General features: G+C 37.5%; 1 protein-coding gene across 1 annotated transcript; it reads right to left on the bottom strand.

Moving 5' to 3' along the window:
* On the bottom strand, nt 1-25,836 carry OPRK1 (opioid receptor kappa 1). The gene is made up of 4 exons (XM_009673552.2): nt 25,222-25,836; nt 24,379-24,704; nt 9,409-9,761; nt 1-3,432 (listed from the first exon to the last, which is right to left on the bottom strand). The coding sequence occupies exons 2-4, from the start codon at nt 24,636-24,638 to the stop codon at nt 2,900-2,902; spliced, it is 1,146 nt and encodes a 381-aa protein (XP_009671847.2). The 5' UTR covers nt 24,639-24,704; nt 25,222-25,836; the 3' UTR covers nt 1-2,899.
* Nucleotides 25,837-25,932: the final 96 nt, after the last annotated feature.

Here is a 25,932-nt window from a genome sequence, read left to right as displayed (position 1 = left end):
GTTTCCTGAAACCCTCTGAAGGTATACAAAGGTGTTTGACTCATCAGCTATGACCACAGGTTCTGCTGCCCTAAAACCTCCTTGTACCACACCATCATCCCTGTTTTACAAGTAGGGAACTGAACATGTCAAGAAGCTAATGCTAAAATTCTTCAGCTGGTGGCTAAACAGAGTGAAGGCAAATCATTTGTCTGGAGTTACACAGAAAGTAAGGTACTTTACAAGGATTAAATACAGGTTTCCAAAGTTATTGAGCATGTCCTTGCAAAAATAACTGGTCTTGTCTATTAATCATTCTAATATGGGAACTAGTGGAAGAAGAATGGGAAACTAAGCATCTGGAAGCAGATTCTGTGAACAACTCCGACCTTCCTTTGCTGTTCAGTGAAACATAGTACGCCTTCAAATTTTACAAGAAAACTTCCAAGATTTCCTTCTGCTTTACCCAAACAAATTTGTCTGTTAATGTTCAATGGAAAGAAATCAATCTTTAATATATATTTTTTGTATCACTCTTCAAGTCTAATGTTTTCAAACCCAGAAAATTTGCCAGGATCTCATACTTTCCCCCAAATATGATAGGGAAGATGATCTCATTACCCAAAAAAGGCATCACAAAAATTTGATGATTAGATTTCTCCTTTTAACAACTTAAGAATAACATTGATTTTTCATTCAGCACTGCATGTAATGTATGGAATAATAACTCTTCCAAAACAGATGAACATACACAACACGTCAGTAAAACATTGACAAGAATTAAGTGGTTTTCCGAATGAAAATAATTCATTAGAGCCTATTTCTATCACAGTTCATTTACTAATTCTTAGTTTTTACCTTAAACATTCTCTTGTGAATACTTAAACTTCAGAACATCATTTAGAAATGTGTATACATGTTACAGAGAGGCTTTCAAAAAAAAAAAAAAAAAAGGAGAGAGAGAAAGAGAGATAGACAGACCAGACAGAGGAAGTTAGAATCATACAAACAGTTCTGTGAACATTCATTTCCTCAGGCAAATCTGGTATTCTGAGGTCAGCTATTCACTTACCACTTAGAAACAATCAGAAAGTACTAGTTTTAGCCAGTAAAGATTATCCTCAATATTTTAACTAACAAAGCGAAACAAAGCAAATTACATTAGAGCAGTTAGTTCTGAAGTACAAAGCTTCATGGCCTGAATTTCACAAGATCTGCTCTACATGGCCGCTCCATTGGATGGCTATACAGACCACTGACTGTTCAGGATTACTTTGGTACTGCAAGATGAATGTAGCTGCATTTGTTTACTCAGTGCAAAGATTATTAGACATACGTGATTGTATTTGAAAATAAAGAATGTCAACATATGCAGGATGGTTGCCTCTCTACAGCATTTCCACAAGACCTGTACTGCAAGCTACAATGGTAAATCTCATGAGTTGTATTGGTGTGCACAAATAATTTTTGTTTGGTTGGCTTCATGGTCCGCTAGAACCAAGCCAGACTGTGTTTCTCAGTAAATTTACTATGCAGGAAAGGCATCCACCTTATTGACGATTTTGTATAAACAAATAAGTTATCAAGATTTCTGGTGGCTAAACCTGTTCTCGGTGAAGATAATGATAATATTTCCCCGAACTTCAGGGAGAGGAGAAATAGGGATAATAGTATTTAACAGTTAGGAAGACTAAAGACTATGGACTGAAGGTGGCAGGTTAGACTCAGTTTTGCCATAAACTTACCTTCAGCAAGCCAGCAACTTCTCTGTGCCTTGGCTTCTCCATCTTCACAGGAAAACAGATAAATTGACTAATTTCATAGGATCGTTTCAAAGAAAAAGTTATTATCACCAATAAAATGAGAACTTTCACTTTCAAGTGCCTTTAGAGCATCCAATATATTTGATATTAATTTCTTCTGTATCAGTCTGCTTAATCAGTATACAAGTTTCTAATAACAACTCTTCAAATATTTATTTTGGTCTACTTACAAATTGTCTGGCAAAACAAGTACAGCACTATTTTTAAGCATATCCTTCAGTGAAAATGGAATGCAAATATTTATGTTCCAGTATAATGAGTGGGGAACAATTTTTTAACGGTTTTGTAACAAATGAAGAATTTGAAATTTTCCTGTCTCTTGTTGAAAACACATTACTGATATGCGTATTATATTATTCACAATCAATAAATATGCAATCATCTTGGAAAATTACACATAAAAAACATAGCACATAGGTGACCAAGCATGTGCTAAAAATATACTAACAATTTGCCTTAAATCCCAACACATTTTTTAAAACGCTGAAATGCTTTACCATATACAGACACAATAAAATCACTTTGGTACGTAGGCAGATCACGTTTAACTTGTATTTCCACAGCACAGACAAATATTATGGATATATTAGTTGAGAATATTGATTATAGCTCTGGCAATGTTCTGCAGAAACCTAAATACTCTTCACAGTAAAAGAGTACAACAAATCAAGTCGTCAGACCATTCAAAAGCAATCACTGGCAGGTCAAAACAGTATTTCTAGCATAACTCAGTGTTATGACCAAATGTTGCTTAATTATTACCTTACACACAGTGAAGAGAAAAGCCAGAGCTTTCCTGATCCAGAGTCACCTGGTACGACAATCAGTACCTCCTCTCTCCCCAGAGGTGCTCTACAGTAAATGTGGCCCCAAAACCTGGCCACCAGTCAGGTTCTTTTCATTTGAGCTTATTTTCAGGAGTTTCTTATTTGTCAACAATTAACTTGTTTTAGCTCAAATGACCAGGATTTCTTAAATATTCCAAAAATGTCTCTCTGGGTGAGTCTAGTTCAAAGCGCAGTAGTAATCTGAGTCAGTCCAAGGTCATTGGATTCTTCTCTCTCTTGAGGGCAGTAAGATGACATTTCCACGACTAGTCATACAGGTTTGTTTGTCCCATCTGTTTCCCTCATATAGGCCGGATCTTGCACAGTGTTTCTGACTCTGCTGGTGCTCTGCCTGTCCATCCTCATCTTAAATGGAAAACAGAAATCCTTGAAACATCTCTTGAAGTTTTCATCCAGAAAAGCATACAGGATTGGATTGAGGCTGCTGTTGGTGTAACCCAAAGCAATACAGAAATAGTAGCTGGATATAGCTGCAGTACTATGGGACACATCCCCTAATGCTTCGACCAGCACAAAAATGTGAATAGGAGTCCAACAGATAATAAATACTGCCACAACCACAAGAACCAATCTGGTAATGCGGCGCAGGTTTCGATCTTTTTCTCGAGACCCCGAGAGAAGCCGTACGCTTTGAAGACGCAGGATCATCAGCGTATAGCAAACAATTATAATGAGAACTGGAATAACAAATGCAAAGACAAAAACACAGATTTTCATGAAGATGTCCCACCACACGTAATCTCTGTCTGGAAATTGCAAGGAACACTCAGTGCTAGCAGTATCTAGGAACAAAAGAAACAAGAAGAAGATAATTGCTTTATTATTACATATTCTAAACAATAATATTGTTGTAATATAAGCTAGCAAAAGTGATTATCATGTAATGTGGTACTAATGAATGGAGTTATTAAATCACTCCAAGGAAAGTCTTCAGTTACAATTGAAATTGGTTTTACATGACTATGTCTAGAATTTACTTAGAAGGAGATGGGCTTTTTAAAAACATGTAACATTGTACAGACTTTGGTTCCCATAGGAGGAGGTAATAATGCAGAGGCATAAAAATAAAAATTTGTGAAGATCGGCTGAATAGTTGTTTTCCTTTGACTCTCTTGAAGGTTTAAAGTGAGAAGGAGTATCATGTTCAATAGAGTAGAAATCTCATAGTTATTATTGAACTATACATGTGTTTGCCTGTGGGAGGAGGCAAATTTTTGGTATCCTAAAGGGTAGGAGCTGAAAGAGATTTTTGATCGTAGGAAGATTTTGCCAATATGTGATAATTGTGTAATAATGTTTTCCCATGTGCCTTCTTCAGCGCAAATGAAATATGTGTAAGTGCTTGCATTCAGAAAACTTATTTCCTGGCAACAGTTTCTTTTCATTTAAATAGAGGCAAAGAAAATGTGTGCTTGTGCACAGTCAGACATCATCTGCTCTTTCTGCAAACCATGTCATTGAAAATTCAGCCTACATAGAGCCTGCAGGATGTGGCCTACTCCCTTTCTTCTTGCCCATTCCAGGAGTTAAAATCACGGGCTATCAAATTCTTTTAGGCCCTGGTAATAGTCCATCTAACAGGAGACTGCTAAGGAATTAAATATTTTAGGCTTTACTTGCTAACCTCATTGCGGCCTTCCAGCATACAAACCATATGGAAAAACAACAAACAAGATAAATCGTTAAATAAGACAAGGGATAGATTTACAACTACTACCAGCAGATAAACTCCGCTGAAGACATGTAAAGGTAACAGAAGGATTTTTCACTGTGAATTGTAGTTTAGACTTTATCCTCTCGAGCACTGCATTATTTTGGGGGGTATTTTCATTTTCCCTACAGAATTCTTCTTTCCTTTACAAACTATTACATATTGGCTTTTATTGAATCAGATTTAAAGATGGAAAGACTCAATATATTGTTACACATAAAATTTTCATATCTGTCTCCAGCAGAACTAGTCAGAGAAAATTCCATCAAAACATATTTCTTTGATATTTGAATGCCTCACAAATCAAGTAGATATAGCAGAGAATTTGTTCTGAAAAATGGCAAGGGGAAAAATGTTAACATTATGATATCATATAGACATTCTCATGGTTTGATATCAGAAAGCTGTTACTGCATCATGTTGAACATTCAGATTAAAAAATTGAAATTAAAGTAAAACATTTTGAGCTTTTGTTATAATGAATATAATGCCTAATGGACAATTCTGGAGACTGAAGAGTGAAAAGACATATCTTTTGGTTAATGTTAAGCTGACAGCACAAGTAGGATTTAATAAGGTTATGACTCTCAGACAATTTGTCTAAATCTTTTGTGATCTATGCTTAAGGCATCTTACCTTCATTTTTTTTCCTAGAAACATCAAAAATCATCTTCAAAGAAGTTTTCACATTGATTATTGCAGTTACCTGTAGCACATCATGGCTTAGCAGTGGCAATGGAGTTAGGATTCAGTCCCAGTTGCCGTACTAGCACAGCTGCAGTCAGATGTTGCCCTTCTGGGTAAACCTGGGGTGTCATCAGGGGTAACTGCTCTGGACCACATCTAGCTGCATGGAAACCCCTTCCCATGGAAAACTGCCTCTTCGTCCGTACCACCCTAATTTCATACACAGTTAGTCTCTGGCCCAGATTTATCAAAATATTTAGGTTAGAATAACCCGTACTGTTTAAAATGTGTACGCTAGCCAAACCATCTTGACAAAGCCATGGGAAGGCATTTGAATGCAGTCATGCTGCTACGTCTGAGGGGATAGGAGCTTATGACACGAAGCTGGTGAACAGATGGAGTCATGCTGGAAGCACAAAACATTTCATCGGCAGCTGGAAAAACAAGTCCCAACAGTAATCCCACATCAAAGGACTAAAAATGCAGATAGGATTTCCAGGGATGGAAAAGAAAAGGCCAGAAATTAGTCCAAAATTTTCCAATAGATAAATTTTGGTTAGAAATGCTAGTTCTCCAGAATAAAGTATTTCACTGATCCGTGCTAGTTCTGATCAAAAATAATTGAAAGCAAAAACAGGAAAATAAAAAAATGGTTATGTTTCATGTCCACTGTACTGCAATGGATCATGCTGATATTCCTTTTCATAGTACATTTTCATTTAATTTGTTTAAATTTTATGTTGAAATATACTATAAAGAATACGTATTTTATTAAGATAAAATGTGTAAAATTGAATTCATGTGTAATAGATTTAAAAGTAACACCACAAAATTAAGATAACCTCTTGTGTCAATATAGTTGTATTAACAAATTTAACAGGAACAGTATGGAAATATAAAAAGTAAGGCATAAGTACACTCAAAAAGAAGATTAAAAATCATAAAATCAGTATAATAGACTCAAATTGACGTAACTGATCTCAGTTTTTCTTTTCTGGAAATTTGATTTCTGATAAAATTCTCAGAAGTTATCTCTGTCAGAGAAAAAAATCAAAATCATTATATCAGCCACAAAATGAAAAATGTAACACCAGTACAATCTTGAGCAACTCCTTGGAGATATGTTAGAATAATATAAGAAAAAAAATTGATTCACCTCCTTGTTTGTGGTTAATAAGTGAATTTGATGCACGTAAATTTTAAGGTGCCATTTTGAGTCTTTTCAGTTCTAATTAAATTTGGAAGTCTACTAGAAAAAATATATATAAAAAAGGTGATACCTGTAACTATTTTAATTAACTTTGATTAAATATTGCAAACAGTTTAGTAAACTGAAATTCATTAACAACAATCAGTATGTATTTAATCCTAAACTAGTTTACTTTAAGTATTCAAGAAAGTGAAGACTAAGCTATAGTAGTTTTTTTTTTTCCTAAAAATAATCATATAGATAGAATCCTTTGATTCAGAACAACAGAATTAAATTTGACTGTATCTGAGAGCGCAACGTGGGACTCAAGTTTTATGCATAGCAAAGGCAAAAATCTATTTGCTTACAAAAAGTCACAAATACTTATCCCAACACATATCATCGAATGTCAGTATTGATAACTTTTCAAAATATTAAGAGCCTGGATTAAATATGGGCATATTTGCTATGCTCTAATATGATTTGTAAGTGACCAGATACTTTAGAATTTCAAATAATCAAATACAAATTTGATTATTGATTTGGATCTCATTGCTGTTTACTTTCTACGCAAAATCTTATTTTAAATTCATTAATATTTATGTGTTTCACCATACAGTGAAATACATGGAATCCCAGTTTACAACCAGCTAACCATCAAAGACCCTTGGAAAAGATGCACTAACCTTTTCCAGTAACTTGGGAAGAGAATAAAATCCAATTTATATTTTATTCTTATGACCTGAAAATATGCAGAACTAAGAAGTGTCACAAAGTGAGCACTTAAGATTTCATATTGACCTTTCTCACTCAGGAAGGAAGGCAGCTATTCCAACGAGATTAATATATTTAGAGAAAAATACTGCATTTTAGTTAGTATTTTAGTATAAATATATTTCAAAATGTGTTTGGTAAGTTATTGTCTAAAACAAATCTTAATCCTGACACAGGAAATATATTTCTGACAGATAGTATTAATTTTCTCCATTTTTAAGCAACCATGCTCTTCCGTAGTGAACGGGAGCCTACATACTATCAATAGGAATAGTAATAGTACCTCTCTCTCTCTCTCTCTCTCTGTTTTTTTAAGTGAATGAACCTTCAGTAAGAAAGACCCCATTAAGGCCAGAAAGAGAAAATTACATAGATGTGAAATTTACATTGCTGAGAAAACATATCACAAAATATACCACTGGGAACAATCCCATACTACGAGAACAAAAGGGACTAACTGAGCATCAGGTGGACGTTTCAGATATGGACACTTTCTATTTGATGTTCAGTTGATGTCCAAATGTGAGCTCCACACAGGTCCCATAGTAAGTAAACAACAAATATTTTCACCTATAGAAACTAAAATTTCAGTCCTGAGCTTGAGCTGCCAGACAGAGAAAGCTATCCTTGCTGCATCCTCTGCACCACTTATCAGCTCAATTCATGCACACACTACACAAGATAATTAGCAGCAAATGTTTGAGATCTTAGACCAGATAAGCAGGGCAGAATGGTAGGGGCTGAGGATCATTGACCCCTAATTTCAGAACTCATTTTGTCCAGCTGAGATGTGTATTTCTACTCCCTGCTTTGTGGGGCCGGGGGAAAGGCTCCTGCCACATGGCATGAGAAACGTTTATTTGTTTCCAGCCTCAGAGCAGCCCCTTGTTCTAAATGCGATGGTTATATTGAATGACAGGAGTATTCTGCTGATTAAGCATGCTCCAATCAGAACAACTGACCGAGCTGATGTTTCAGAGCCTTGAAGATTTTGTACAAACAAGTCAGACAATTATTCTCAAATGAAGATGCCTAAAGTGAATTTACCCATCAGAAAACCAAGAACAAGAACAAAATCTGTATATCTTGAACAGCAACCTAATCAATCAGCCCTTCAGCAGCTGTTAACATACATTGATGTTTTGTTTGCATTGATCTATGTCAAACAGTTTAATATTGGACATTTGTTTTCACTGCTGGATAAAATAGTGTCCCATAAAGTTTACCATTTCTCTTGGAAGAAGTGAAACATTTCTACTAGAAAAGGTTGTCAATACAGGAACTCATTAATCTTTCTTCAAAAGATAATTTACATCTCAAACAACGCTACCACCAAATAAATATGCAGCATGACTTCTTGTATTCTATAGAGCTATAGAGCTATAGAGCTATATAAACTCAACACAAGGACATCATTAGAGGCCTCAGCCCTTTTGAAAACATACAACTGTTCCTGCACTGTGGGTATCATGCTTGCAGGTATGACGTATATGTGTGTGAGAATGCTTCTCCCCTTTCCTTCTCAAGAAGGATTTCAGAACAAGTCTAACTCCCTAGGTGGCTGCTTTGGTAATGAATCACTAGCTAGAGGGAGTAAATCTGCAGTCCTTAATGGATTAGAAATTTCAAGTAGAATCTACAGGTGCTCTGCATACAGACTTCATTGACTTTATGTTCTTGTAGTTATTTTCCTGCCATGCTCTGTACTTCCAATTGCCCTGCTGGTTTTATTCTCAGCCTTTCCAAGTCTTCATAGACATTCTCATTCCTTTCTATAGCAGAATTTCTGATACTATCTTTTGGAATGCATTTAGCTCAATTTTCTTTTTCTCTTTCTCTATCTTCTTTTCTTCCTTCACCATACCATTAAGTTCTGTGAATAATCAGCTCCCAGGTTTTAACACTAATGATAATTTTAATGCTAATAGTAATGACAGGCAAGCTAGTTTCTGTTCCTGGAACTTCGTCTAAACTATTCTCTCAAAACCTATAAAAAGCACCTTCAACCCACATTTGAAGTTTCATCCTAAGCTGATCCTCTTTGATCTCTCCACAATGTTGAAATCTTTGATTACTCTTACCTGCTGTCTGCTATTAGTTTTTGATGGTCTCATCTTTGCAAGAATAATATTTCAAAGTGCATTTTCTTCTTTCAGTTGGCAATGGCACCTTAGCTTACGCTATTTATATCTCATACTCAAGTGTTCCACAATATATTTCAAAGTATCAGAAATTCAAACATGTTTTTAATCAAGGAATGTGAATGATCTTTTACATGCAATATGACGGCAGGTATAAATTACCGAAGTACGACTCAATCCAGTTTAGTCAATATTCCGAGTTACGTTTTATGTCAGTTGAGGAACAAAATGCTCAAGTTTGAACGCCCACACTCACCTTCCCTGAATTTGGTTCCTCCAAGAACTATGGCAGATATGCCAACAGATGAGGACAACAGCCAGATACAAATATTGATTATCTTTGCCTTGAGAGGAGTACGGAAGTCCAGAGCCTTCACAGGATGACACACGGCAATGTATCGATCAACACTCATCATAGTCAGTGTGAATATGCTGGTAAACATGTTATAATAGTCAATCGAAATAACTATTTTACAGAGCACATCCCCAAATGGCCAAGAGTTCATCAGGTACTCAGTGCTCTGGAAAGGCATAGTAGTGGTAACTAGTGCATCTGCCAACGCCAGATTGAAAATGTAGATGTTGGTAGCTGTCTTCATCTTTGTATATCTGAGAAACAAAAAACAAGTCTTTATTACGCCAAAATAGTGTTAAGTCACTACATTCAAATACGCAACAGTTTGTCAGGGAACCTTTGCCATAGTTAGTTTTTTACTATTTTTTCTAATTTGTGTAGAAGGGCCCACACATTCAAGTCCATTGGGTTAATAGTAAATGCATTTCACCCAGTCCCTCAGCAACTGCATTATCCGTTAGAATTGTTTATCGCCGACAAAAGCAAATATTTAGATTAATTTAATCCAGCTTATCCAAATGCTGGTGTCAATTCCATCTTTTCAAATCCATCTACAAACAAATACCATTGCTTACATTTGGAAGTGACAGAACAGTTTTCAACTTCCCTTACTTATAGCTAACTATTGATGATTACCAGCTTTGTGGGGTTTTTTTAATGAAGGTAATAGGCATCCCATTCTCTGGTAAGAATCTGTGTTAACCGTTATGTCTGATGAGCCAGATTCTTTCCTACAAGGTAGTTGTTCTTGCTTGAATTCATTGCAACGATGCCAGCTTGTACGAGTTTTAGCAGCTCCTCTCCTTTGCTGCTACCTTTCCAACTGCTCCTCCTTACTTATCCTCAACTTTTCCCAGTTGTCATGTCTTTATTGACACAGAATGGAAAATATGGTGATTGTTTAAGCAAGAAATCACAGTGGAAAAAAAAAAGAAGATCATAGCAATATTTTCGCTGTATCCTTTAATTTCATTAAGATGAAGTATTTGGTAAGAATCTTACCCTACACAGAACAGTAGGATACAGTTTTTGAGATGGCACGCTGCCTTTGCTCTGCCACAGTGATAATCTAACTGCTAGGGCAACAGATTGTGTTCCAGAATGCAGAAAACTGCTTCCAACTCTGCTATGGACACAAAGTGTGAAGGAGAGAGACCGCCCCTTTTCCCCGTTATTAATATAGAGACATATCTAACACTCCTTCCTGAAATGCTTCCTTTTTCTTAAGTAGTTACTATTCCTCTTTGGCATTAGTTTATTATGAGGTTCAGTGACAGATTTCCCTTACTCATAACTGTTTCACCTACATTGACTGTGTCCCCTGAGTAAAAGGTGCACAGGTGAAGTGTAAATCATTAAGTAATTTACATATGGAAATATAAAACTTGGTCAGTCCAGCTAATGAACGCTATACAGTGTAATGTGGCTACCTGCCTTTCAATGTGTAGCATCAAAAATAATTGCAAAAAATCTTCAGCAGTATTTCAGAGTACTGACAAATGAGCCTGTCAAGTAAGTTAGCTTTTAATTAAAATATGAACAAAAATGTCATTTTATGACCAACATAAAGCCTTACATAAAACCATCAGTTTTTCTAAATCACTCAGATTACAACTTGTTGAGAAAATAAAACCAAATGTTGCTTTAAAGCACAGAAAAGAGAACTGCAAGGGAAAAGAAAGTAAACTCTTCTCATTCAGATGCCAACAAGTTATACCCTGTCCCTCTACAAACTGCTGCAAACGGCTGTAAGATTCCTAATACTTGCTTCCCAGGAGTGTGTTTTCTGCTGTCTGATGAACAGTCCAAATGAAGGCATATATCTTGAACAAAGCCACAGCAAGTGATGCATTAAGGATATCTGGTCAAAGACAATCAGAAGGAAGCAGCAACAAAAGCTCTACACTCATTACATGATCCCCAATGGTCTAGTCTCCCTCTGCCCCACTTTGAACTTCTCCAAGATCAGAGGCAGAGCAGAGGTAAGAGCACACACACCAGCTGGAGCTGGGCATCCCTAGCTCTTCCAGATCAATGTCCCAAACAGGCCTTTCATCACGTAAGGCGTGCTTTCCTGGAGCTCACATTGTAGCTGGTAAGACACTGTTGAAACACAAATGCAAGTGTATGTAGCTAGGATGAACAAATATAAGACGCATAAACAGACCAGGAATTTTCCTCCTGGAAAAGAAAAGCAGCTCTGAATGCAACCCAACTGTTAGACTGAATGAAAACTCACTAAAAGCTCAGATTACAAATCTGTGCTAAAATGGACTCATTTCCATTAAATGTCTGAAAAAGGACATGTATAAAGGCAATTTTACTTCTACAGATAGCACTGATGAAATTTGGAATTGTTGTCTTGTCCGCAATGCAAAAAAAAAAAAAAAAAAAAAAGATTGGAAAGTACACATAAAAGTCAAAAATAACTGGAAGGACTGGAGAAAAATTTTACCATGAGTAGCTTAAAGAGCTCAATACATTTAGTTTATCAAAAAGAACTCTGAGAGGTGACTTGATTACAGTGTCTAAAGACTTCCACAGGGAGAAAATAGCAGGTGCTGAAGAGCTCTTTCAGACTGCAGAGAAAAGCATTACAAGGAGCAATATCTAAAGTCAAAGTTAGACAAACTCAGCTTAGAAACAACGATGGATTTTTCCTAACGACTAGGGTGATTATTATTTGGAACAAATTACACAGGAAAGGAGTAATTTTTCCATCTTTTGATGTCTTCAAATCAATGTCTGATGCTTTGCAAAAAGTTATGCTTTAGTCAAATATAAGTGACAAGGCTTAGTGCAGAAATATTTAAATGAAATGGAATGACCTTTGATAAACAAAAGTTAAATAATTAATAGTTCTTCTGAATTATTGCTTCTGTTTATCTTTCATAGCTTTTCCAAAAGTTTGGGTAAGGACAGTTTGCTATTGCATATACAAAAATTTCTTTTATCTTTCTCCTTTAAATGAAAATTGGAAAATTACAATGAAATATAACTCCTATATGTGCCTATATAGTATATACCATATACTCCAATAATAAAAGAAATGTACTAGATTTGACAAATTAGCTACCTGAAAGCCTTTATATCTGGTATTTCCTGTGCCTTGCAACTTTAATTCAAATTATTTTTGTGTGTGACACTGTGATATAGTTTAATTATGTGATCATATACTATATTTTCCCTTTATCCCCTTTCCCTCTCTTCCAGTGGGGAATAGGAAAGACCCTCTGTAAAACAGAATTAAATTTTTAGGCAATTGCAAGATTCAAGCTTTTGAAGCTGGAACATCAATCATGTCCTCTGAGCATATACATATTTTATATGATATTATGCACTTAAAGTGAGCAGTTTTGATTTCTTAGACTACACAATGCACACATATAAGGAAATAAATTTTTCTCACTACACTGAACCAGCAGGAAGGGTGTTTTAGCATTCGCAGATAATTAGTAATATAGTTTCATCCAATCATCATCATTTAGACAACCTTCAATGTAGCTGAATTGAAGCTATATATGAGAGAGAACATATAATGCAAAAAACATGCACAGCATGCCATCCCACCAGTAAAGCTCTTTGAAAAGCTTTGGTTTTTTTCCAGCGAGACAGGCATCTAACAACCCCATCTTTGATGACCTTACCAGCTGTGCACCTAATGCTTCCCTACAACTCACCAGCCTGGCATTCCCATGGCTAGCTGACTGGGCCTAAAACCATATGGAGAGAGCAAATCTACCCGGGTTCACAAACCACAACCAGGTGCCCAGTTCACTCCAGGCCAGAATAGGCATCTGTTAAACAGGTTCAGATCACTTCTCTGTCAAACCTATGAGGAAGACCAGGGCTCTAATCTTTGCTCCAATAAATACTTAATTACATTTAGGTAATAAATCCTCCCTTCCCACAGAGGGATCTTAGGTACCTAGCTCAGTGGCAAAGGGCACACTGGTCAAACACTGCAATGCTAAATCCAAACATGTTTTACTGAAGTGCCTTAAATCTCACTTACCTCACACTAGCAATGCAAAGCGCTCAGTTGCTCTCACTTGAAAGCAATGGCCTCCATGTAAATGAGATGTCAGCCTTTAAGGTTGATAGGCAATATGGATCAAATCATACAGTCATTCAGATGTTCATAAGTTCAAAAATGCCTTCGAGGATCTGGATTTAGTCATCTAAACTCCTTTTGAACTATTTGAATTAAGCATCTAAAATTGCTGAATGCCTAGATACTCCTGAAAATTTGCACTTACAGCATTAATCAAAAGTCCAGTTAAGTTAATAAAATGACTGCTGTTGCTGTCAGACACTTTGAAGTGGAGCCTGATAGAGTCTTGACTCTAACATATGGTGAGAGATTTGATTTACTGCTTTTCTACAACCTCATTTTATGGCACTAAAATATAGGAGGTAATACTGTGTGTGGTTTGGGGTTTTCCCCCTCCCCTGGCTCACCCAAATCTGCACTTAAACAAGGTGAAAATATTGATGGAGTAAGGGAATCATGTTTTCCTTTGCAAAATTGAAATTATTGTTCAAATAGATGAATTTGATTTAAGGGGAAAATACTACTACCTGCTTCAATTAAACAAGTGGAGCAGATATGGGAAACCCGAGCATAACTGCAGCATAGATGACACAGTGGTAATTAATGACAAGCATTATCTTAGCATCTTTGAAATACTTCAAAGACCGTTAAAATAATTATAAACCACTGCTGTATAAACCATTTACTATAAATTATGTGTCCAGAAAATGGTTTGCTAAATGCTGGGTTGTTAAATGCACATAACAAGGTGACAGCTTTTCTGGTACTACGAATGAATGGAAGATCCCTCTTTTAAATTAGATGCTAGAATCTAATTTCAAGAGGCAGAGTAACTTCTGATGACTTAAGCGAATTGGGGGATCTTGAGACTACTTACTAAGCTGTAAGGGTTCAAGCTTCTGTGGGATGTAATCAACTGGAAGTTATATGGAAACCCAGCAGAAAAACAGAGTCAAGATGAAGATGAAATCTTTGGTTTGGATGTATTTTTGTATGGATATATGATGATGATTTTTCAGGAGCAAGGTTAAAATGATATCTGCTTACATATCATAAACAACATTCTCAAAACCATCATAACTTAGCCTAGCTTCTGTTTTCAAAAATGAATTCTCCAGGATTGGCTTTAGATTCATCTCCACAAGTCCTCATTTCACTTATTATTACTGTACTTTCCTTCCTGGATCAGGATTTACTTTACATATCGTTTTAAAATAGTAAATAGGAAGAAATCACATCTCCATCATGTCAATGAAATTTTGGTTATAGAAGAAGGAAGCATGCTCTCAAGAAGCTTTTATGCTTTCAGAAAAAATCAAAATGCCCCAAAATCTAAACCTGCTAGTATAGCCCCTTAAAATCTCAAGTAGAGGAAAGGAGCATGATTAAAAAGCATAGTATAATATTAATAAAGCTAATAAAGGCTGAGAAAGCTCCAATTAATTTTTTTTAATTCAATAGCTGACATGTTCTCTACAGTATGAAACCTGGGATGAGGAGGTGGTTTTAGCAAGTCTAAGAAACATACTACAGCAGTGTTCTCCAGTAGTAGTAGCACAGGTAAAGTACCGAAGCATGAAATACAACAAGGTATAACAAGTACGTATTTTTGGCAGATACCTGAGTCATCGCATGAAATTGAAGGCTAAAGTACATATGAAAGCAAATGGCAAAAGCACCTATCACCAGGATGCAGTTTCTGTTCCACTAGGTTTCTCTGAATGATATAAATGAAGAACCAAGCAACTGAAAAGTTTAGTCAGAAAAACTCTAAATCTCAAGATTATGTTCAGGGCATGCTCAATACCACAATGTGTCAGAACATTAAAAAAAAAAGGGATAAAAATCTATTCTAAATACACATCAGTTCAATAAAATGCTGTCTTTTGGATCTAAAAATTCGATATAAAAGGCTTATGCCAATATGAAGCTAAGACAGAGGTTATGTAAAGAATGTAAAAATCAATGTGCTGCAGTCTCCATGTTCACATTGGGTTATATGTTATTATCACATTTTAAAAGACAGCCAGAATTTAACACTGGAAAGGGCCTCAGAAAATACTTTAAAAAGAGGCATACATTGTCAGTGCACATATTTAAATGTTGCCTGTTTTTAACTTCAAAGTTGTTGGGAGCCTTCAAAAGTTATATATGCTGCCTATAAGATAGTATCCCAAAGTGGACTTCTGTGTATTAATAAGCACCTGTAGGTACCTATTTTTAAGTGTCTTAATGAAGAAATGCATGATCTTGGTTTTTATGCTCCTCTCAGGAGGGAAAATTTACCTGAATATCAGAAGATATCATTAAAATCCACTACCATTACTCCACTGAATTAGCCATCAGCTGGGAGTGAATAAGACTTTCTGGATTTAAATGTGTAAGCTTTCCTTCCCAAGCTAAAGAAACAGTTTCTGAATTCAGGGAAGAGAAGGTTCAAGAAGATTCATATATACATCCTGGTCATTCAACACAGAAAAATTCACAGTACTACAACAAGAATGACCTTGTTTTCCTTCTTCTAAGATAAAGATTTTTAATATTTTTGTCTGAGATTTAAGAGCTCCTTTTTGAACAAAATATGCTTAATCTTAGAAAAATCAATAGTGTGAAATTTGTGCTTCCATGATTTTCCTGGGGGAGCTCAGAGAAAACTCAAAGGTAGTGCGATTTATCACATCCTGAGCTGAAAAACATGAGAATGCAGAATCTAAAAAAACAGATTCTCTATTCAAGAACAATATATCTAATATTATTACTGGAGAGCCTAGACAATTAGCTTAGACTAGATTCCTGACTTTTTGATCTCTAATGATAAGTAAGATCAATTTAGAGCTGGTCAAGCAGCTGACTCTCTCTGTTGAGAAACTTTATGCTGGTGCAGACCATTTCAGGCCACCAGTCATGCTATGGAGAGTTCCCAGCGTCTTACACAGCCCATTCTAATCCTCCTCACTCACCATGGGTCCATTCCCATAGCGAGTGCTGAATCTCTCGTAACACTCACCTTGCCCATTGTTCTTAACGCCTGAAAGGATTTTTTTTTTCTGAAGGACATTATGAGCCCCCTTAGCTGAATAAAATGCTTCCTATGTGCTTGTGTGAAAGAGAAGGCGGTTTTCTATGCTATGAAACAGAAATTGCCTGGTAAAGATAACAGATCTCAGTGTTCAAGGGGACAAGGGTAGCAGCTCCAGTAGAAGGTTTTCAAGGTCTTATTTTCCTTCTTTTTTTCTTTTTCTTTTTTTTTTTCTTTTTTTTTTTTTTTTGCAGTGGGAAAGGCTCTGAATGCAATAGATATGTATATAGATCTTGGTTGGAAGTAGCCAAATGTTACTGAACATTTTTCCCAGTTAGATGTTTCTGTGGGAGGAAAATCAAGAAAGAGTTCAGAAATTCATTGCAAATATAAAATCATCTGTCCTCCAGATGTAGGGCAGCTACATTTGGGAAACCTAGATGTTCAGTCATAGTACAAAGCAGAATTGCACTGATTTTTGAAGCAGAAAGGAGCAGCCACACAGAACACTGTAAGTTGCGTAGGTGGGCTAGTATGAGAAATGGAGAGGATAGAAATGTTCTTGCCATGATATCAGAGGAAACTTGAGCACTGAAAGAATCATACTAGCCTCTAATATTAGTGCTGAGAAGGCAGAGCTTTCTTTTTAAATAATTTCTCAACACTGAAAATAGCAAATTGCCTAGAATTAATTTTCACTTCCCTAGGGATTAGAAACTGAATCTAATAAGACCTGAACCCTGTGGCTCCAGGAAGAATAAACATTTCAAAGATGATACACAGGCTAGCATGCAAACTTTCCAACAGGACCATAAAAATTCTTTATTTATATCCTTTTCACATTTTGCAGAATGCCAGCTTTGGTCAAACACTCCCCTTTTCTGTTTTCATTCCATCTGTACCCAGTCCTTTCTCCAAAGCTAATTTAGTTTGTGCGCTGATGCCTGTCAGTAGAGAAAATGACATTCATGCTGCCATTTCCTCATGCCTTCCAAACTTCACGAATGAAAATAACAGTAAACAAAGCATCAAGTCTTCCTTGAGGAGAAGATCAAAGGTTCCACACTTTGCAAGAAATATCTGATTATTACAGATGAGAGGGTCAAAGCAGAGACATGAAGTAAACTTCCTAGAAGTGGAGTTTTTTCCAGATGTTTTCCTTTGGAAAGCAGTGTGTAACTAAAATCAAAACTCTCCTTGGGAACTCATCTACTTCAATGAATTCATTTAAGAGACAAATTAATCACAGTTTGAAGTGGGGGGGGAAGGGTAGGACTAGGCAAGTCAGTAAGTTCATCCTGACTTATTTTCAGTGCATCTCAGGCAGATCAAAGTCATCAGGAAAAGATATTTTTGCCAAAATACCTTTTCAGCAAATTCGAAATATTCTGTTGTAAAAACTACAATGAAGGGTCCCCACCCACTCCTCCCTTCATCCCACTCAACAGACAGGTTAAGTTGGTCTGCCTCCACCTCCCAGCTGCACTCCCACTCCACACTTTTGCTCAGGAACATGAGATTCCTCATAGCTCTCTCTTTTGGCTGAGGTCAGGAAGATTATTTCAAGCTTTCTGCCTCTCCAGTAGCCAAACTGGAATGTTCTTGTAGATTTTCACTTTCTATCAGTTCATAGTTTGTTTTGCTTCCAGCCATTGATTCCAGTTGCATCTTTCTTTGAAATAAATGAATAGCTCGCTGCAAACCCAACGGAAGTGTCTGGCTGGATATCAAGTCATTGTTCAGAAGTCAAACAGATAAGCTACAGCCTCACTCTAATACTCTCTCTAATAAATATTTTTTTCAAGCCTTTTCTATGCTCCCTCTATTTTTTCAGCACCAGTCCTTCATATTACAGCATCATACTGGGAACTCATGCTGATTTTCTTGTCTGCTTATAAATCCCACGTCTCACTTAGTCATTGTCTACCAAAGTGTTAAATGTATAAAGTCACTCAACTTTTGTTTAAATGAGCTGGGCTTGCTAAACTACCAACACTGTTTTATAAATCTGCCCTCTTTCACATTTCCCACTGCCTTGGTCTTTGTGTTATCTATAAAAGACATCAGCAGCGATCTGTCTTCAAAATCCTACTGTAAATGGTGCCATGTTTGGTCAAGACCTGCAGAACCCACAAAAATTATCTCCATACACTAAGATGCTGACAGATGCTCTTTGAAGTCCACTGAAGAATTACCTGTCAATCCATTTGATATCTCTGTACTGATATAGTAAAGTGTTATTTTTTTTAATCAAGCCACCAATAGGTAAAAAGCCATAAACTTCAAAGTTTACTATGGCTACACACTTACTTTTAGCTGCCTACCCTGTGATTTTATAAAAGAATGAAATTATATTGACTATGGGTAACAGAGAACGGGCAATTCAGTTAGGTTGACTCTTCTGAAACTTCGTTTTTCATTTCAGAACAATATTATTTCCAAAAATAGTTTAATAAAATTAGAACAATAATTTAAAACAAATTAACATATAATCTTTTGATGTTATCAAAATCTAATATTGATTTACACTAATATATTGACTTAATTTCATTCCTGGAATTTTTTTTTGTGTTCATTCTGATTTGGAATGAATGATGGAGAAGATTTAAAAGCAGTCTGTAAAGGAGGTGATTTTAAGTGACTTTTCTTAATTTATTTTCCTGTTACACGAGGTGCTATTGGTTTCAATGAATATTAGAATAGAAATGTATTACTAGTTATATTTTTTCTTAAACATTAGACAAGGCAGGGAATACAAGCTTTCTCTTTTCCCTTAGGAATGAATCTACATATCTGTGACATAGCTTCTCGTTAAAACTATTTCTGAATGTAGAATATTATTTAGATCATTGCAAGCTTGAAAGATAAATTTAAAAGAAACAGGATTGGTTAGTCAAGATCCTGATAATAGTGATTGTTCTTCTCAATAAATGACTTCAGGAACAATGGAGGTAGGGTGCATGGTAAAAGGGAATCTGGAACGGGTAAGAGACACCCATAAGGCTCCCACAGGATTGTTATAAGAGTATGTTTATGTTTTTTACAAGAGTAAATCCATAGCTAAAGCTCTAAGTCAGATTCCATTCTGAGAACTTTCATTCAGATTCCATTTTCTGAGGACCCTCCAGCTATCACAAGAAAGCACCCTTGTCTTTAAAGTTAAAAGTGAAATTTAGGGAAATAAAAGTCAGGAAGGAGGATGAAGAGAAGAAAAGTACTTTTCTGCTTCCAGGGACAAGTACTACTATATAGCATCTTCAGCCAGTTATTTCACTTCCAGAAGATCTCTGAGGTTAAAATCAATCCAAAAAAAAAAAAAAAGAGGTAGATTGAAATAGAGAGGCTGCTCATACCAAGACACACAAAGCTATAAAAATTTACTCAACCGAGTTCAGATAATATCACCTAGTTTCTACATACCTATTTCATCCCTCCCATTCTCCTCTATAGGGACTATACTGTGCTTCTCACATAATATCTGAATTTTCCACCACTGCAGCAGGCAAAATTATTTCCCAGTACTGCCTTATTTTCTTCCTAGGAAAAGAAGCCATTGCAAGATAACAGTACATCCCATGTGCACAGTGTGACTGAGGGACTGATAGCTCACCAGGTTTGCTATTGGTCTGACCCCTTGGGCCTTTGTACACATACCACGTAGCTGATCGAAACACAGAGAGAGTTACTACAAATCATCCACAGAGTGAGACCCGACTTTACACTGAGAAGAGTGTAGGTTGCACTGCATATTAAATGCACAGCTCTTTGTGCAGTACTAAACGTACCCATTCACAATGTGTTTAAGGAATCCCAGGTGCTTACAGCAGTCCTGGTCTTGTTCTGTTAGAATTTTAATGCTCGCATTGTGCTTTTCTAAATTTAACTGTTTCTTTCTTTTTAAAGGGAGTGAATATCCATATCTCCATTTTACATAAGAAGAAACTGAGCCATGAAGTAGCCTTTTCTCATCAAGATGAAGTGTTGAAGCCTGGTAGCAAAACCAAGAAAGAATTCAGGTCTCTCAAGACGTGTTTTAACAGGCCATGCTGCCACCACACTACTAGAGTACCATTCCACTTCTGACTTCAACCCAAATCTCTCTTTAGGGGAGCTGGAATGGATGGTCACCAAGATGAGGAAATTAGATACTTGAACAGTGATGAAAAATGTCTCTACTACCCTATTTCAGCTCTGATGTCTTCTTATCACAGAGATTTCTCAACACTAAAGAGATATGTTTCTCCCTCTCTCTCCCTTCCAATTTGCTAATGCATTTTCTCTCCCCTTACCTTTAAAGTATAGGAAAGACTAAGTCTCTACCTCTGTGTCTCAACCTATCCCTTCCTCCCTAGCATTGCCTTCCATATCTCTAAGCTTTTTTTTTCTTCACCCCTTTTCAATACCTTTCCTCTATTTGTTTCCTGTTTCCACTTCTCTTATTATAGTTTCTCTTATCCATCAAACCAGTGATCAAACCAGTTTCTCTTATCCATCTTCTGCTCTAATCTCAGTAGTTGAGGACATCAAAAGGATATCCTATTCATCATCAGCTTCTAGAAAGCATTTTTGTCACTTTCCCCAGTGATCTTCGTCATAGAAAACATGATAGAGATTTTATTTTCTACGGCAGTTTTATTTTCTATTTTTATTCTTTTAGGAATGGTTGTATTTCTCTTGGTTCTCCTTTCCACTTCAATTACTAAGAATAACAGTCCTCCGAACTGCGGACCACCTCTCCCCATACTCTTTGACCTGCAATTTTCTCTTTCTTTTCATAGTATTATCTTAGGTAGAAGCCTTTCTTAGTTCATTTTTCCCCTTCCATATTCTTTGGTGCTTCTCTTCTAGAGTACAAAATACTCTTTAATTCCTCCCTCTTATCTTAAGAGGGATGCAACCTCTAGGTGAGTGTTCTCTCCTCCTTCTCATCACTGCAGGAAGGAAAATTACTTTTCCTCCATAGTCACATAGATACGTGGGCATATGCTCTCCAACAGGAGACCTAGGAAAAAGGCAGGGTCTGTTGCTTAACCCATACCTCCAGTAAGGTGGGTGCTATAGTCGCATAAGAAAGCTACTTGAAAGAACCTCCTTCTCCTGACTAAACCATGTAATGACATGATTTGATTCCTAATCAAGATTGAAAAGTTGCATAGACATATCGAACAGATACTTTTTTGACAGGAACTTGTAAATGTCATTGAGCTGCAGTACTCCTGTTATTTTTGCGTTTTTTCTCTCTCAGAAATCCACAAAGGTAAGGCAGAAACACACCCCGCACACACCTGAAGGAGATTTCAACATAGAGCACTTTGCGCAGAGGCTGCTGAGAGGTTCTGCACCACACCAACTCGCTGGTCTCCAGAAGCTTCTTCAGCAGCCCTTGCATAGAGGTAGAAAACAGTCCTTAATGGGGGGGGGGGGGGGGGGGGGAGGCTGTTATAGGAAGTTATAGGCTGAGGCCTGCCTACTCGCAGCTTTTGGCTGGATTTGAGCCTATTTCTGAGGCATCTCAAGACTGTTGGGAAGCTCCTGAATCTTGACAATTCAACAGTTTCACCAAGGCTCTTGGGACATAAGGGATGTTGTTTATGTCACACAAAAGATGACTCAGTGTATAACAGTATCAGACGTTATTTAAAAGAGAAATAGGAGGAGGAGCCAGGCCTGTGTTGCGAACCGATCCAGCAAGCATTAGGAGGAGAACGGCAGCTCTAGGATTCAGACTGAAGAGAAATGGCAAAGAGGGAACTCAGACAAACTCTCTACACAACTGTCCGGTAAAGAAGAGCCTCAGTCTGTCCCCATCCTCCTTGGGATCTGTAGCAGCTAGAGGAAAGGCAATGTGGAATGGTTAGGGGATGTGACACCCTCTCTCTTGCCACCCTCTTTCACAAAATTCCCACAGAGCTTGACTTTCCACACAAAAGGACATCATTGCAGTCTACATTTTTCAGTGTCTCATGAATAACCATCTTGAGATGTAGAGGGAGATGAGTGGTTAAGACAAAAATAAAAAAGACAATTCCTGCACGAACATTTGGAATATTTCAAAATTATTTTTATATAATAAAAAATTGGAAACTGTAGGTTTCACACAACAGGCATACTCATCCAATGATTCTAATAAAGTTTAAAGCATTTGCCACAGAGAAATCCTAGGAGAGGGAGATACTGAAAAAGGTGTTTTGTAGTACTTCTTTCGTTCTTTCTTTCTTTTGATCACGTAATCAGGAGACAGGCAAACTATAATAAAGGCCTAAGGCAGGGACTGGTAGGAAAGGGAGCCACAGTTAGCTGGACCCTCACAAAAATAATCTTAGGATGGTAAAAGAAGGAGAGGAAAAAGGAAATGCATAAAAACTGTATAATCCATGAGAGATAACTTTCAGAGCTCTGACTAAGTTTGAATTTATTTCCACCGCCCAGGAGCAGTTAATTAACACTATCATTGTTAATGACAGATGGCTTAGAAAAACTCTGCCTCTGCAGCTGGGATAAGAGTGTGTCAAGTACGGAGTCTCTTTTCTTGCAAAATATATACAAAAAGAAATGAAATCTCTACTCCGTATAATGGGTAAAGCAATATGGAAGAGTATAAAAATTACAGCCTCATAAAGCCAAAGCAAACCTCCACATTGACCACAGGCACCTTTATTCATTAGACTGATTTTTAAAGAGGATTTTATTTCCATTTTTCAAGAGCATTCCCCTGGGTATAACTGATCTTTGTTTCCAGTGTAGTTAGCATCCCGCTATATCAGGTCTGACAGGATATCTCACCATGCTGCAGTTGCTTGACCCTTACCATGCATGCTTAACTCGTAATATATCTTTCAATACCTCCAGTTTCCTTCTTGTGTAAAAGCTGGTTTCATTTAAGCAATGAACAATCTATAGAATTATTTTCTCAGATTTTTTTGCAAGTTTTATATAGAATGTGAAGCAGGAGTCCAAAAAGTTGAATGATTTCAGTCTTCTTTGTAGCTCACTATCACTCTGCTAATCTGCACTACCCAGAACATTTTTATAAGTTGCAACTGGAAAGGACAAAAAGAGAGTGCAAACTAAAATATACAAGAACACACAAGTGTAAATGTAAGTACAAGTAGGGCTGATTTCACTAAGTAGCTTAATGTGAAAAATTTACTAGTGCAGATACATAGCTTTCTTCCTATTTCTTGAGAAATAACATGAAATATAGACCTCTCTCAGCATCTACTTTACTTTTATCAAGCAAACAGCAACAACTGGAGTTTAAATATACTAAACAGAGCAATAACATCCCTTGCTTTACACTGAGCATTTCCACATGTTTTTATCATTTACAGTTTTCTCATCTTGCTAGATGACAAGGCAGCAATATATTAGCGTTCCCAAGACTAGATACATAAACCATCCTGCTCTCTACAGGACTCCTTGCAGGGAAAAGCTGTCTTGCAGCTGGAAGTGGAAGCTTTCTTCTTCCACTCCAGCTTTCCCTTGGACAACCGCAGACTCATCCCTAGAGGGCACCTAACGAACACAGCTCCAGGGCACATAGCACATTTCCTGCAGGCTGCAGGATTTATCACTTTTAACCAGCTTCTCCCTTCTGTTTCTAATTGCACTTCCAGACAAACTACTCCGAGTGAAAACATCTGAGCTCATTCCAGTTACTTTTTACCAGCTCCTCATTTATGCACTCCCAGAAAGCTTTCTTGGGCCACAACTATTTCCCCTCCCCTCCCCCCCAACAAATTTCAGGACTATCATGTGCATTTCTTTCAACTGCGGCTCCAAAGCCGTTTCCCCTTACCTTATGATAACAAACATGACCAGAGAGTTTCCCACCAAGCCAACAACGAAGACTACTGAGTAGACAGCAGTGATGATAATGGGGATGGCGGGGGAGATGCTGGTGTGGTTGTGCTGGGCGTCCCCAAAGGCCCCGGTGGCGTTGCTCTCATAGTCCTCCCAGCCCAGGAGCCAGCTGCTGCTGGTGCTGGGGGAGCGACAGGACCCGGGGGAGCAGGTGGAGCCTGGCTCCTCCCGGAAAATCTGCACGGGGGCATCCATACGGCCACGGCCCCACGGGCAGGAGAGAGGCTGGGACAAGAGTGCAGACAGCAGAAGGCAAGTACACTAGAAAGACAGAAAAGAGGGAATGAAATAGAAGTGATATCACAGCCACTGGACATTAAGACACTAAAAATCTGTATATATTAAGGAGGGTTCTGTTGTGGCAGGAACTGTAGTTTGCCAGGCAGAGATTTGAGCAAACCATATTTGGAGTAAATAAATACAAGTTTCAAATCTTGATATATATTTGGTAACTTCTGCTCCTTCAGATGCACAAGGAAAGTTTTCCTCCACTTTCAGAGATTACACAGAGAAACAATTAGAAGAGATATCGTGCAGATGGGAAACAGCTTCAATCCACCCCCGCGCTTTAACCCTCTCTCTCCCATCCTCCATATTTTTAGTCAAACAGTATCCTAATGACTGGGGCTCCTTACTGCATTAGCTCTCCTAAATAGGAGAAGAGAGAGGAAAACCCACCACCTTTCTCCATATCTGCTTTGACATCCTTCCCTGAGTTATTTTCTTTCAGATCCCACACCTGCTTTCAGAAAAGACACACATTAATGACATAAAATACCTCTTTCAGTCCAGCAAAGGAGCAAAGTCCCCAGACAGATGTTCTTTGCAGCAGAAAAAGCACCTGCTTAGCTCCTGGCAGTGCCAGGGATCTTCTAGGACTTTTGAACCGGCGGCATCTGCACCTCTGGAGACGGAGGAATGTGCTGGCAATGGAGCTGATTCCCAGGCACAAGCTGCGATGTGGTAGCAGCAGTTGCTGCTGTTCCAGCTCCCACCACTACCCCTTTTCACTCTCACACTCTCTCTCTCTGCCTCTCTCTTACTCTGCTAGGGCTCCAGCAGCACTCTGCACTAATGCACACATTTCTACTCTGTCTCCATGCTTGCAGCTCAGAAGCTCACATGACTTCTGTCTAAACACTGAGAGGCAGACAAATTAAAAGAAAAGCAAGAAATAAGTTCTACAATAAATGAATGCATAATTTGTATACACTTTCCAAATTGCCTTTCCTCATTCCCCTTGCATCCTAGGCCTCAAGCAATGTTCCCTCCTACCTTTCTGAATCCCTCATGATTTGTGGACTAGTAGATGCTGAATAAAACAGGAATTTTCCGTTTAGATTCCTTGGCTGGTCCATCAGCTCTTTTGTGACTCAGCTTCATAATTGCATACTCAGACCACTTCTAGTTGGGTAGCTGTGCTGTGCTCCTTCACACTTACAACCTGGAAGGATGTCAGAAGGTGGCTACTAAAGGAGAGAGAGAGAGC

Source organism: Struthio camelus, chromosome 2 (assembly GCF_040807025.1).
Source record: "Struthio camelus isolate bStrCam1 chromosome 2, bStrCam1.hap1, whole genome shotgun sequence".
NCBI classification, from domain to species: domain Eukaryota; kingdom Metazoa; phylum Chordata; class Aves; order Struthioniformes; family Struthionidae; genus Struthio; species Struthio camelus.
Note: the sequence above shows the minus strand (reverse complement) of the source record. Positions and strands in the feature narration are given on the sequence as shown.

Bases quoted from the DNA above. Each gene is read 5' to 3' on its own strand.
- OPRK1 (XM_009673552.2), bottom strand. From the start codon at position 24,638: ATGGATGCCCCCGTGCAGATTTTCCGGGAGGAGCCAGGCTCCACCTGC. The intron at 9,762-24,378 runs GTAAGGGGAAAC...TTTGTTTCTCAG, and splicing joins GTCATGTTTGTTATCATAAG to ATATACAAAGATGAAGACAG. The intron at 3,433-9,408 runs GTGAGTGTGGGC...TTTTGTTCCTAG, and splicing joins AGGAACCAAATTCAGGGAAG to ATACTGCTAGCACTGAGTGT.